The sequence below is a fragment of the Bombus bifarius genome, unplaced genomic scaffold, assembly GCF_011952205.1.
Source record: "Bombus bifarius isolate JDL3187 unplaced genomic scaffold, Bbif_JDL3187 scf7180000008162, whole genome shotgun sequence".
NCBI lineage: Eukaryota > Metazoa > Arthropoda > Insecta > Hymenoptera > Apidae > Bombus > Bombus bifarius.
The window spans coordinates 1063002-1078371 of record NW_022884484.1 but is presented as its reverse complement, the minus strand read 5'-3'; the positions used below and the strand labels follow the sequence as shown (position 1 = coordinate 1078371).

The window sequence follows — 15370 nt, the reverse complement described above, 5'->3', positions numbered from 1 at the left end:
ATCGTATACATACTCGATACTAAGATATACAATGCCTAACACTTCTGGAAAGTCATATATACATTGGACAGTATCATATGTCCTACGATCTGCTCTTGAAACGTTGACTGATTGGGATCATTGCCGTCCCAATATTGATAACAGTGCTTTCATTATTTAATTGTCAATCCATAATTGGACTAGATACTCAGTAATAAGACATACAGTGCCTAACACTTCTGAGAAGTCATATACACGTTGGACATTACAATGTGTCGTATCTACGATCTGCTCTTGAAACTTTGCATGATTTAAGGTTAGGTTGCATGAATGATTTTTTTCTAATCTTAGTCTTAAAGGGAGTCAATGTGCGTCGGTATGAGATAGGAATTGAAATTAATGCACCTTTCCGAGTTATTGTCGAGACATGCCTCTAGATTCTGTTGATAAAGAGATCCCGCTTCTTTACTGGATGTTGATTACTGAGCAACCCTGACGTACCGATCCTATTGACATTCGATTTCCACGTGTCTGGGGCATGAATTTCATAGATTGATAGATGGGAAAGCTTACTTGGAAATGAAATTATATACTCATATTGAATTTATTTTATGTGAATCTTTATTTTACATGAATTTTTATTTCTACTCGTTTTATGAAAGTCTCGCGGTAATTTGAGTCATTTAAATAGCGAAAGTGGTTTAGTTTAAAGAAACGAAAGCAAAATGTCACCCGCCAAAAAACTTGCAAATAAGCATAAAACTCGCGAATCTCTTTGCGTGTTTCCTGAACATGATTGATTCTTAATCTTGTTCGAGACACGTTACATGATTTCTGAAACGCGTTAGTGCTTCTAACGGACGTTTTATTTAGTCGTAATGACGAGCTCCCAAATTAATTTCTGGTTTCCCTTAGCTCGTGGAGGCAAAAAGCTAACGAATCAACGTGAGGGTCTAGAGTGGCAACGTAGGCACTCCGCTCAACGTACTCTACCTCACTTGTTATCTATAACAAAAATTTTGCTAATGATTTTTGAAAGTAAAAATTACAAGCTGCATTTCACGTTCCTTTGTCTTTTTTTCACTTTTGATCACAATTCTTCGGTATTAAGTGCTATCCATAGAACTAACTGGATTTTTATTGTCAATTGTAATTAGTGTTATAGATATTAGAAATTAAAAGTCAAAATTTTTGAATTACACAATCCTTTGGTCAGCTTAATTTAATAAATTAATCTTTTAGTAATTTTGCCAATATAAGCATTAATTATATTACATTTTAATTTTAATTGTACATATTTTGTACTCTAATAATACTAGTATGATGGAAAAAAAGAAAAAGTAGAACATAATTCGTAGAGCATCAGATATCATCGTACATTTTCTCACAGTCGAGTAAAATCTATCAACCTTTCCCGATACGTTTTTAATTCATTCTATTTTTCGAATTCTCTCTTTTCCGAAATGTTTTCATAAAATTTCATCGGAATGGTGGGAGAAATCTGTTCGCGGCCGTGTTAACGAAAGTTTTGTAACTGCTGCATGGAAAGAACGAAGGTCGACCGGAGGAAGGACGAACGAAAATGTCGAGAAAGATAAAAAATTCGAATTATACTCTGTAAAGCCATGTGGAAATTTAAATGGTGGTCGTAAGAAAAGCATAGAGTCGTCTGAGACAGAGTTCCTCGGTTGAGCGCGTAAAAGAGATTTTTACCCGAGGTCGAAGCACATAGCTAGAGAAACCCGAAGGTGGAAGAAGGAGGAAGAAGGTGACGCATGAGGAGGATGACTGGGTGGGTTGGTAGAAAACTTACAGGTACCGAGAAGGAACGAGAGAGAGCCTGAAAGGGTTAGCTGAATGGGCGCCGTGTGTGCTTTTCTCGTTTGAGGAGCTTCGGATTGCCCAGTGCCGTACTCAGATTTCTTTGCGCTTCTGCTTTTCCAACCAATCATTTCAATTTGCCGGTATCTTATTAAACTCTGCTAATATCTTTCAAAAGCCTGTCCCTTTTAAACGCGGCAGATCTTTTTTCTCGAGAAATGATCGAATGCATGAAATACTACATCTTTAGTATTGCGTTGGTACCAACGTTACCGACGGAGCGACGAAAAGTCGCGGAAGGCATCGCAAGGTACCAAGGAGGACCAGAGAAAATTCGTGGAATTTCGGTGCACGAACCTTGCAACGAAATCAAAGGTGACGGGACGGCAGGCAAGAAAAAGAAGCGTGGCTGAGGAGGAAAATGAAACAAAGAAAGAAGAGAAACGAGGAAAGAAGAGACGAGAAATGTCGCTCATCGTCTCTTCTCCCTTTCCCCCTCTCCATTCGTTCTTTCCTTCCTGCTGTACTCTGTTTTTCGGATAATTCCAAGTAGCGAGCCGCGCGATTGCCGACATAGCAATCTAAGATGTGAAAAAGAAGAGAAGTAAGAGAAGGGCAGAGAAGAGAGGCGGATAAAAAGAAAGAGACGATGAAGAAACGGTGGAGAGGCAGAAAGAAACCGAGAGTGAGTAAGTAAGTAAAGTAAGAGGGTAAAATAAAAGAGGAATCGGAGAGTCCTTTGGACGCGTATAGGGGGGAAGGGTCAAATAAGGTGGACCGCTGTCGGAGTCGAAGCGGGAGGCCGCTCAAAGTGGACAGAAAGAACGAAAGAGAAGACAAAAGAGAAAAGAAAACGGAAGAGTGAACGAGCAAACGTGTACCGGACAAGGATGAAGAGGTTAGGAAGAAAGAAAGAGGCACGAACGGGACGGCCGCAGGTAAAGGCAGAGGGAAGACGAGGAAAGCGATGAAGGAGAGAAAAAGGCAAAAAGGGAGACGGAAGACACAGACCTCGCCGGCTGGTGGCTGGCGGCTGGCGGCACCGCTTGATGTACGTCGGGTCCGTAATTACAGGTTTTCGGAACGCCTCGCTCGGCGAGCCACGCTCTTTGAGAGCTAGGGCCCTTCCCTCGCCTCGTCATCTAACCGGTGACTTCGAAATACTTGTCATTTCTTCGATCTCTTTTTCGCCGCGAGAGATAAATATTACCGTCTTTAGAAAATATTAACGCATTCCAAAGAATGTTATGGGATACTATTTATTTCTCTTTTATTTTTGATTCGCTTTTACGATTCATATTTAATAATATGTTCAATGTATATATCCAATGAGAATTTTGCAATGCTTTTTAAATTGCGTTCAGTAGCAAATTGTCATTTGACATAATTTTGAAGCATAAAATTTAAGTGTAAAGATGATGAGGTATAATGATTGGTTACTTTACCTGCAGTGGAAGAAGGATAATTTTGACCACCCGGTATATAAAAGTTGGATAAAAGTTTGAAGCGTATACGCGCCACGGTAAACTGCGTAAAAAGACTGTGCAATGCAATGTATTCGAATTCGATATGCGCGTGTTTAATTTTGATCACCGATAGCTTGAAAAATTGATAATTAATAGTAATATGGAAACTCGCTGGACTTTATTTATCATCGTATTTTGTAGATTCAACTACAATTTTTTGTAAACAGAATCAGCTGTTATTTGCAATTGCAATTTATACGATATATCTTGATAGTATAATGTAATATCAGTATTAATAACAGAATAATCACTGTAAAATAACATATATATTGTATTAGAACATGTAACTAACATAATAAATAAATTTTATTTTATTCAGAGAAATGATACTCACGATTTATATGAAAGTTGCGTAAAAGAAGAAGTATGAAGCGTGTGGAATGAGATCATTGAAATACCGTTGCAAAAATCACGGTATTGTGGGTTTCAATATTTCAGCATTCTCAAGAAAACCGAGAAATATTTTCGGACGAATAAGATGCAATGCGAGTGGGAAACAGGATTTAAATTCCATACGGTTGATACATCTTTGTACGCTCGAAAAAATTTCAATATCTTCGGAATACTTTCTTCTATAGATCCATAGCGTTTTGTTCGTCGATATCAAACCGTTTGGTATGCGGGGTAACACCGATCCTAGCATTTACCGACCAAGCGAAAAGAGTATATAGCGTGTCATTCGGAGATGAATCTTGTTCCTATCGTGTCCAGATGGCTTTTGTACATTCTCCGGGTCGACGACTTTCACCTATAGGGAATTCGATTCAACTATACATATACAATAAACATGCAAATTTTAATTAAACATATTTATGTAATAAATTTGTTCCAAACAATTATTGCTACTTTCAAAAAATAAGAATTATCTTAAAGTAAATTTTTATTAAAAAGTTGTATTTTCAAAAAAAAGTATAAACAAAAAATATACATATTTTATAATTATATGTAAGTACTTTGGATATTTCAGTTGTACAATTGAAACAATGATATATAATTAAACATTAGTATGATTTTGATGAATAAAAGATAATGAAAGAGAAGAAAAGTGAATACTTCAAGTGCTAAAATCCTCATATCTATTCAAACATTGAAACAATAGTCTCGATACTCGAAAGGTATTGAAAAGCCGAAGGGAGAAAGATTTAGCCTCTATTTGAAATTAAAGTTCAGCGAACCTTTTCACCGCGCCTAAAAATCTTCGACGTTATAGGCAACAGCCCTAATAGTTCTTCATGCACGCGACGCATTTCTTTCGACATATAATTATATCTCACGGTGCTGCGCTTCGAATAATTATAACGACGGACATCATTAAGCAAGTAGAAAATGAAGAAGATATTAGGGAAGTATATATAAGGCATAGGCTGGAATGATTATTCTCACACTTTGGTCATTATTAAAATTGAAGATTTTAATGAAGTATCCTACATTGAATGGTGAATCACCCTTGAATTTATATTTCAAATGTTCGTGTAGTGATTAACGAAGAAGTACTTCTCTTTAAAAGATCGGAAAAGTTCCAAGTTCACCTTACCAGAGTTTGTCACATTGACAATGATGAAGTCTCACTTTAAATTTATCATTTTTAAAGTTGTACGATTATATCTTTAACGAGAAAATTGAGTTTTCAAGGGCTTTTCTATGTTTTTACTTTGATTATAAAACAAAATTATTCTTTCCTCTTTTTAACAATTTAATTCACTTTTACTTCACTATAATTGTTTTATTACAATTTTATGAATATGTCACAAAGTAGAAGATATGTGAAAAACATCGTTAATTATTGAAGTTAAAAATTACTAGTTTCGTAGAAATCTGATTTGTCGATAATTGTATGTGTACATAAGTATTAGCCCTAAATCGATATTCTTTTGAAAATACAGTCACACGTGATTTTGAAAAGATCTAATAGGAATTTTAATTAAAAAATCAGTCAATCAGTATTTTTATTGATTGATTATCTTTTTAATATTCGTAATAATTTGGAAGTAAAAAATTGTTTTATTTTGTATAAAGTATATTTTAAATATCTAAATAGAATTAAAAGTAATTTACTTCATGGTTTTATTAAAAATTGAAATGATTTATATCACATCAACTTAGTACTATCTATCTACTAGTCACATCTACTACTATAAAATAAAAAAACAAAAGGTCGTTAATAAAGTAACGGTTTTTTAGTCGACCCTGTGGTTGCTGTTACAGGTGGTTGAAAGAAATATCCTATCTTTCTTTTTTGTGCAGTGTTGAGTTAACTTATTGTGTTTTAGACATTGCTTTTATTTATTTGATAATGCAATTTTTTTGTAACATTTTTGGGCTGTTATTATAAATTAATTTAACAAGGTGCTGGATTTTTCTAGTATAAACTAATATAAACACTAAATTAGTTCTCAATAAGTAACATATAAAAATCAACGGTACCTGTAATTTATATTATGATTTTTTATTTCTTTTATATTTAAAAAATTATTAATTATTAATTACATAATTGGAAATGTTCTATAGAACAATAATGAGATAAATATGCATTACAACATACTATCTCTAGTTATTTTAATTTCTATTTCTTTCTTTTTTTTTCTTTTTTTAATTTTTGTAAAGCCAACGTATGATATTTAAATGTGCAGTGGAGTTTATAAATAAGCAAATATTTTTTACAAACTTTTATGTTCTAATATAAGAGGCAATATAATATATAATATAATATAAGAAATAACATACTATTTGGAAAGCATAAAAGTTTGATATATTATTTCTGCATATAACAATTAATCATAGTTACTTGTTGAAGGAAATAATAGTTCAAAAATGTACACATTTATATCTGCTTAAAAGAATATAAGTTTTCCAGCTAGAACTAATATCATTTTCTAATATTAGTATTACCTATCTAGTAGGATTACTTATATTTTTGTTCAGAATAGAAATATCAGAACCGTGCGGTTTCCAATCTGACAAGATCAGACATTGTATCCCTACTCCACCCTTCCTGACTGTGGCGTCAGTCCTGGTCAGGACGCAGCCTTAGCTCAGTTTGCCTAGAGACGCGTCAACAGTGGTATCGCATGTTCATTCTGTTCTATAACAAAAGGAGTTAGAAGGCACTTGTGTCTAGGTCAATATAATTCTACAGATCATAATAGATTTTATAAGGCTATAGGGTTTCCAGGGTCAATTCCAAAAAAGTGTGAGCAAAATGGTATGTACATTTCTTTTCATCCCTTAACACAGGTAAATGTGCACCGAAGTGAGATGATTCATTATGACAGCTTTTCATTTCATATTTTCCCATTTACCCAGGTAGAGATCAAGATCCTATCGTTGCGTGTAGAGTTTTTGTGTATCATAGATTTATTTACGTGCACTATGTGTATTCCTATATTATATATTTCATACTTTTAATTAGCTAAATGTATAATGTATTCTCATTTAAGTTTTAGTCAATTGATATAGAAAATTATGATAAACATTTATTCATATTTCACAACTTTGAGAACTAAAAAGAGAGAAGTTGTGCATGATTTAGATATAAATATAAAAGTTCAGAGTTATTAAGTTGGAATTGCTACTTTTATAAATATCATAAAGTTTTATATATGAGTGTTTAAAAGAGATAATTTTATGTACTATTTATTATACCATTGTAGTTATTAGCTTAAATTTTTAAAAATTATCAGTTTTAATAATTTGAATTATTAGTTAGTAATATCTTTCTTGCTCTTCATATAAATACAAGCATAATATAGATGTGGTTGTAATGGGAGACTTATGAAATCATATTTCTATAGCTCATCATAACAAAAGCCAGAACCTTAGGAATATAATAGTCTTTTCTTTGTATAGGATACCTTATTCTATAGAGCTATTAATATCTATCCACCCTGTCAAAATAAAATTCTGCTCTAATGTGAGTTTTATTTTGAAAAGTGAGTTGGATTTGGGGTTGACTATAGTGTTCAATGGATTGCGTTATAATTTTTGTCGATCAATACCACACAAATGTTCTGCGCAGACCAATAGGGATATATAGAGAGGTATCTCTCAATGCGCAGACTGCCAAGAGCTACCCTAAGGTTTTTCTGTCAGGCTCCGCCCTTAGAGTTCTTCTGGATAGGAAAACCATCCTTAGGTGCTTAATTGGTATATGACTCACCACAGGGCTTGATCGATCCATCCAGCATCCCTAGCTCGGAGCTTTTGTTCAAGTATTCTGAATCCAGAATATACTTTCCTCAATGTATATTACTATACATCCAAATGTACAATATTTTATGTAAACCAAAATCTGATATAGCAGACAAAATACAGAAATTTATACTAATTATACTAATATAAAATAGATATATTGAAACACTTGTTGAATCAATAATTTCTAAATAACTTCTTTCTCATGAGATACAAATATATTTGAAAATGTTAGTTTTATAAAACATTTTTATAAACATGTTTACATGTTAACAAACATATGTCTAAAATTATTATTTGTTGAGAAAAATATAAAAGATTATTATTTTTGTTCTAGGTTTGGTTTAACCATGTCTACTAAGAGGCGTCGTGGGCCTAAATTAAATATAGAGCGTAAAATAATACATGAAGGCCATAATAGATAGGATGAGTGGATCTCGACAGAACGAAGCACGTTGCTTCAATGAAAACTCTCCACGGCCACCAGTGCCTGGTAAGATGTTATACATATTATTTGTCAATTGTTAAATCTGAAGTTTCATATTGTACCAATAAAATAAACAGAAATTATCAAAAGTTAATACAAATATTTTATATTGTTTTGTTGTACCTGACATTTCAAAAATATTATGTGATATTTTATAAGTTATTAATTTCTTATGTACATTTTAGGAGAGGAAACAGGAAACTACATCAGCAGGGTCCGTCCACAGAGTCCAACTCTGACCCCTAGGCGTTCTTCTCTTACAACACCAACAGCTGCAGGTTGCGATGCTTCGGCACCTTTGGGATTTGAACCGGAAGGTTGCTGTAGTACGACAACTATGGAAAGTGATTCGCCACCTGCTTGCTTGCGGTGGGCCAGGAACCTGCATTCTTTGCTGCAGGATCCAGTGGGCTTGGAATTGTTCAGAAAATATCTGGATCAAGAAGGCAGACCTCATGCAAATCCTCTTAATTTCTGGTTCGCCTGTGAGGGCCTCAAGGAACAAGATGATCCTGAAAGGATAAATCAATTGGTTAAACTTATCTACAGAAAGTTCTTCCTCAAGTCGCAGTTAGCTATACCTGAAGATGTACGAAAGGAGGCTAATCGTCGGGTTAAAGAAGGGCGGGTGGACGAAAAAGTATTTGATGCTGTACAGTTGGAAGTTGAGCGTCTCATTAATGAGACTACATATCCAAACTTTCTTCGATCCGATATGTATCTTCAATACGTTCAATCCTGCCAAAACCCGGATTCTGGTGGATGTCCTAGTTCAGGATCCAGTCGAGAGATGTCTGTTTCTTGTGGGCCAAGTTTATTGCCCACTGTCCACGAAGACAGTGAATTTGTTAGTTCCATACATAGCTCACATTCAGCTAGTGAAACGCCTGGGGAATTGAGGGGTGAGCTGAGATTGACCAAAGATATGCTTATGGCTACTCAACAAACTAGGGCGATGGATCTTCGGCCGAAGCCAGAAGCGTATGCTGGGTAATTTATATGACTAAAATTTGTTTATTTAGAACATTTATTAATTAATAGTATGCTTAAAGTTAGATTTGCATTAAACGCTTTATTTAGCTGTTTTTTTCTTGAGCTTGTTTGTGTGGATTTCTGTGATGTTTTGTAATGTATAATATTTTATATACACAGCATTTCTGAAGTATAAAAAGTAACTAAAAATATCACATATTATAAAAAAGCATAGTGTACTATATGAACATTATAATTCTTTTCTTATTATATATATTAAAATTTGTGATATTTTTGCCAAAACAATTTTCAATCTGTTGTTTGTTTTTTTTATTTTGGTTTGATGTTTGCGTGGCGCTCATAGCATTTATTTACAACATGGGACTAGTCCATATCATATGCTCGCACTCAGACTGCACGCTCAATATTCCTCATACAACCCAGTATCCAGACAGGATTCAGAACTTCAAAGCTTGAGCAGTGATGCACGAACTGAATCAGACAATATGTCTCTCACCGATTCATCAGTGTACGTTTTTTTTTGTTTTATCTAATATATGTATCTAAATCTAATTATCTAAATCTATTTATTATAAAAATTATAATTTTTCGTGTAAATAAATTCCGTAAATATTTCAAGATTTCAACAAATAATGCTCGATCCTACTTAATGATCTTTTTGTGTATGAATTTTTGTTATTTTATTTTAAGATGATAATTCAATGCGTTGATATTGAGTTTTACAATATTTCTATACAATACAGGAATAAAAATAACATTGCTTGAATTGTTACCTTTTCTCCTTAGAATGAAAACGAATATGAAAACATACTTATACCTCATCACTTTTTAATAATTATCAAAGTTTGTTATTACTTTAACATTTTTCCTTTGCAGTGATGGAGCGTCAATGAGTAAACAACGAAGTAAAAAGCAGTATATAAGACAATCTAGAGCTATTAAAGATTCAGCTAGTTTAAATCGTGATCCGCTGGCTCATCATACTATCATCCCTCGTACACAGCGAGTACCACGTGATCTAATGCGTCCTCTGAAACCAGAAAAATTTGCTCAAGTGCTTATTGAAAAGTTGGAGAACGTTAAACGTGAACGAGAATCTCAGGAAAAATTTGATAGGCATTTGCAGGAGAGCGATACTATTAATAAGGATGCATCATTGGAGATGTCAAGTGGAGCACCGAAAGCACTAGCTGATGCATTGAGAGAAAAGTTAATGATAGAAGAGGATAATGATCAAGCGATTTTGGACCAACACGTCTCACGAGTTTGGTCGGATCTAACGCCTTCTCGATCTCCTGGACTCTCATCCCCAAGACTGCATTCGCCTGAAAGAAGACGTTCTACGCACAATTATCCACGGCCGTACAAACAGAGAAAAGAAAAGGACGTATTCTCTACGTTTTCAGCAGATAGTGGTAATATTCACGATTTTCAAGAAGGCAGCGATCTTGTCGGAGCTGGCTCCATGAGTTCACTAGGATCTCACTTGCCTAAATCTAAATCCGTGCCATCAGATTACGCCGATTCCCTCCATAAACAAGACCTATATCTTCAAGGTATATTTTAGAATGGATATAAAAATACCGTTAATAATATACTAATTCAAAATGTACAAATTTATGTATATATATTTGTTATACAATATTATATTACTACTACATATTTTTATAGGTCATGATCAAAGATTCCGAAGGTCAGACATGACTAGAAGATCAGCTACAAAGAAGTCTATGACGGAATTAACTGACAGTGGTGTTAGTGTTGTAAGTGACGTGCCACCATCTACAATTAGCAAAGATATTCGTCTTTTATCGTGGCTTAAAGAAACTGACAAGAAAGCGGATATCAAACATAGCCGCCATGGGAAGAAGTATGGTTCTCGCAGTGGCTCTTTGGAAAGGACAAACAGGGAAACATGGGGTGTTCCTGCTCAGCCTTTTGTTGCAGATCCAGGAATGCCACCTTTACCACAACCTCATACAGTAAGTACTTTCATCTAATTCTGTGTTACTTGCTTTTGATGATTACTTACATATAAATCAATATATAATACAACAATATCTTAAATACTTTAAATTAATAGTGTTTATCGAAACTCTAGATGTGTATTCTTTTTTTATACAGGCAACCCAGCTAGAAGAAGCAAGAAGAAGATTAATAGAGGAAGATAGAGCACGCTCGAGTTGTAAACAACGTCATTCTAATATTTCTAAACAATCGTCGTACGAGCCTACAATGCAAAGTCAATCTTATGTCCAATCAAACCAATCAACGTTAAAGAAGACGAAGCAAGATATTGGAGATTTTACCACCGTTGTGTTCAGTTTCTGTGACGAACAGTTTCCTTATAGGACTAAAATTCCTGGTCATAATGTCACTTTAAAACAATTTAAAGAATACCTTCCTAAGAAAGGCAGCTATCGGTAAGTAAAGTAACACTATTTATAAAATTTCTGAGATATTTTACATCTTTGAGCATGATGATATCTTCTTTCTTTTTTCTTCTAGATATTTCTTTAAAACCGAGTGTGAGGACTTGGATACGAAGGTTATTCAAGAAGAAATAACTGACGATTCTGAAGTCCTACCGTTATGGGAGGGTAAAGTTATGGCGCAAGTCAAGGCGCTCGAGTGATAGACTGAAACAAGGATTATTCTGAATAAAAGAACGTGCTAACTTCGAACAAGTGCCGCAACTAATTTTATTTAAGAGGACCAGCATTCTATAAGAAGAAAACCACAATAAGGCGATATTCGGTGTTAGTTTATTGGAGTTGCTAAAGCGGTTTCTTCCGCTTAAGTTAACCGAGCAAGTGCTTTTAATCGATAAAACAAAAAACCTGTTAAACCAGCAAAACCGTTATATGTTTATTAAGTAAAAGAAAAAAAAGAAAAACAAAACGTCTTTAGATAAATATACATAAATTTTATTGAACATTTATCCTTAATTATAGTATTTCTTACAGGATTTGCATTTTTTTCGGTACTTCATTTTTAATTTTAACAAAAATCATTTCTCTAACGTTCAGCAATATTTTATATATACTTGTTTCTTTCTTCCCGTTGTGTACTTGACAACGGAAGCTATACACATGATGTCGTCCGATTGTAAATAATTTCGGTTCGTCCGATGTAAGATTTTGATAAATAGGCGTTTCCTTTTATAGAAAAGGTTTTGCTGAAAATAATCAAAAAGAAATCAACTAAAAGAAAAAGTAAGTGATTGCAGTTTGACCACGTCTAATGAAATTGGACGAATTGCAATAAAAAAAAATTACGATTACATGAAATTTTCACGAAGGCAACATTCTCATTTCAAGTAACAGAGGTTTCAGAGAAACGGATTACTCTATCGTGATTGCAATTTGGTTATCTCCAATCGTTTTGGACAAGCTGCAGTAACATCAGAAACACCCTGTATATTGATTGAATAATTTCTTCCTCTTAAAGACTTCCCATAGTTTTCCGAACGACTGTACAAAGGCCCGCGTAGTTTCGCCTTAGTAAGGTCTGTATAGACCCTAGATTTACATAGGAAAGAACATTATTACAAATTAGTTTTTAAGGAGATATATTACGTGCATTATAAATACACACGCTCTGTTTAATATACGTAATATATCGCGCATTCGAAGATACCGCGAAAAAAAAATATTAAAGATACAGATCATGTTTTGTCGTACCACCATTATCACCCATTTGACATTGTAAAATAAGCTCCTGCATAAACGTAACACGCATACTGGGAAATAGACGCGCAACACGCAATTGGCATCGGGGAAACAAAATACTTTGGTGGAAAAGGATTAATTAGTATCTAGACCGTAACGATGTTTTATCAGGTGCGAAAAATTGTGCCTTTTTAGTGCAGTAAGGACGAAGTAAGCCTAAGGAAAAAAAAGGTTAAGAGATACTTATTAAATTGGAGACCAGCGGGTCTAATATCGAGAGGATAAATTTGATACATCGAGCGTTTTGTATATATTTTTTTTCAAACTTCATCGTAGTCTTTGCAAGCTTAATCATTAGTAATCGTTATAACGCTAAAGAATATTATCAGCATCGTTACTTTCTGAACGTTTGCTTTTCAACATCGAACGTACATATTTCGTCGATAAATACGTATTTACTTTACGTATTAATCACTCTTACTTTTTTGTTTTTGTTTCTCTCTATCTGCCTTTAAATGATTCTGTTAGAAAATGAATTAGAACAAATACAAAAAAAAGAGGAAAAACCAGAGAGAGAAAAAATAAAAAAATCGAACGTGTGATTAAATCTTCTCGAATGGCCTTCGCATACTGGTTCGATTTCTTAATAGTCGTAGGCGCTCGCTTCCTAAAACAACTGATTTTAAAATTTTTGACAAAACGAAGACGCAAAGAAAGAAAGAACAAAAATGTAGTATCTACTTTGAAAATAAAAATCGATGACGCCGAGACTGGAGGCGATGCACCGTGGCTGATAACAATTTATTGTATGTAATTGATTATCTTTAATTAATACTACGAATGATAAAGTGTTCCTGTACCTAATTAATTAATAATGATTATTATTGTATATCAAAAGTATTGAGAATAATAATGCCATTTTCACTGGATTATATGAGATCTATCGCATTCTATTATTTTAGAGATTTCCTTATCTGTATCAGGGAATTTTGTATCAAGTCGTGAAATTTAATTACAGATAGTAAGTAAGCTATTAACAGGGGTTTCATGTATCTGTTTAAAGAAAAGAAAAGAACAAAAGCATAGATTATATGAAAAGTAATAATTGACCAGATCTTATCCCCTTATTTTGCCTTTTTTGTTATATTATTTTTAGCAATATGTAATCCATTTGTGGTCACAGGTTGGCTGATATTTTTAATCCATTTCTCTACATTTTTTATATATTTTTAATACAATTATTCAAACGTGTAAATATTTCTCTATTTTCACAAAGAAAATAAGAAAGATGGATTAAATTAATGGATTAGTTTAGCATTTCTTTAGTATATATTTATGAACTTTTACCTTATTTATATTTAGAATTCAATTTTTTAATCAATAAGTATTATTTATTTTTAAGACAAAAATCACGGTACACGATGTTAAAAAACCTTCAATCCAAAATAAAACCACCTATTTTTTAAGCAGGATTAAGTGCTTTACTGATTTTAATAATATCGAGCGTCAGTCAACTGAGAGTATGCTTTACATAAAAAGGCAGAAAGTGTCTTTGACCGACAACGGAATCAAAATCTTTATTTTTAAATTTAAGTTGAGATGTCTATTTTTAAATTCAATGAAACTATTTTTTGACCACTGACGGATAAATCGTGGTGTATGTTGAGCAACAGTCTACTTCCGAGTTTTAGTATTCGCCGCTCAGCTATTATAACGTGTTACACGTCGGTTGTATCACGATGGAAATTGTATCATGAATACAAACAGCGTTATATGGAAGTATGTACTTATATCTTTATAATATTATTTAAACTTTCTTCCATTATTTTATTTATTTTATATATTCAATTTTCAACACTTCTTTCACATTTTTTGAACTGTTACAATCAAAAATGTCAACAATTTCTCCATCGTCTTTCTTATGTATATTTTTTGCGTTTAAATAATATACAATTGAAATTTAATAATGAGAATCTATTATTTACAATTTTTTATATTTTTTTTCACATAAAAATGTCCGAAGAAAAGTGTTTTTTCTTTCTTTACTTATTCATACTTTTTACTCGAGCGAATGCAAGTATTATCTCTTTATCTATTGGCTGAGAAACTTTGCATACAGTATTAACTGCCTTTTAATCCCTATTCTGGTATTCTATGGAAATAGTAACATAACTTGTAGCAGCTTCAAGCTCTTTCCATCTTTCTTCAAATTTTATGTAAATATGTAAATAGGATTGTGGATTTGTAGGACACGTAACCTTGCCGGTTTCAGACCTCTATGTCAGGCGCTTACTTAAGTGGATTTATCAGTGTTATAAAATAATGATAATAACGCATATTTGCGTCTTCGAAAGTGACAGTTATTATGTAACGCTTTTATCACGTGTGTATATTCGTGTTTTCTTAATTAAGCAAATCATTTTACGAACATCTAGCAAATAATAGAAAAAAATATACATTTTCTGAGACACTTAATAAATTATTCTGCAACATCCGTCGTACATTTTCTACGCTTATTAAAAATTTTGATCTTCGACTTGAGAAATGAAATAACCTTTAAATAAATCCTTTTTTAAAAATGATTATTCATTGAAAAGCAATCCGTTTCTTAATGATTTTTCACACGAGAAATAAATTATATTTTTATAATATTCCATGGACAAACGTAATTATCGGTGGGTAGCTACATCGTAAATCTAAAGAAT

General features: G+C 33.2%; 1 protein-coding gene across 6 annotated transcripts in view; it reads left to right on the top strand.

The window, feature by feature from the left end:
- LOC117208774 (axin) overlaps positions 1–13604 on the top strand; it is a 30340-nt gene extending 16736 nt beyond the window's left edge. For 2 of the 6 annotated variants that reach the window (XM_033450112.1, XM_033450114.1), the window contains exons 2-8: positions 7852–8007; positions 8187–8991; positions 9338–9502; positions 9871–10550; positions 10666–10976; positions 11119–11417; positions 11503–13604. In XM_033450112.1, the coding sequence (XP_033306003.1) occupies positions 7920–8007; positions 8187–8991; positions 9338–9502; positions 9871–10550; positions 10666–10976; positions 11119–11417; positions 11503–11629 (2475 nt within the window). In that variant the 5' untranslated portion in view covers positions 7852–7919 and the 3' untranslated portion in view covers positions 11630–13604. Of the gene's footprint in view, positions 1–6368; positions 6529–7851; positions 8008–8186; positions 8992–9337; positions 9503–9870; positions 10551–10665; positions 10977–11118; positions 11418–11502 lie in introns of those variants that run through there. The other 4 variants (XM_033450113.1, XM_033450115.1, XM_033450117.1 and 1 more) reach the window with 4 other exon arrangements.
- Positions 13605–15370: the final 1766 nt, after the last annotated feature.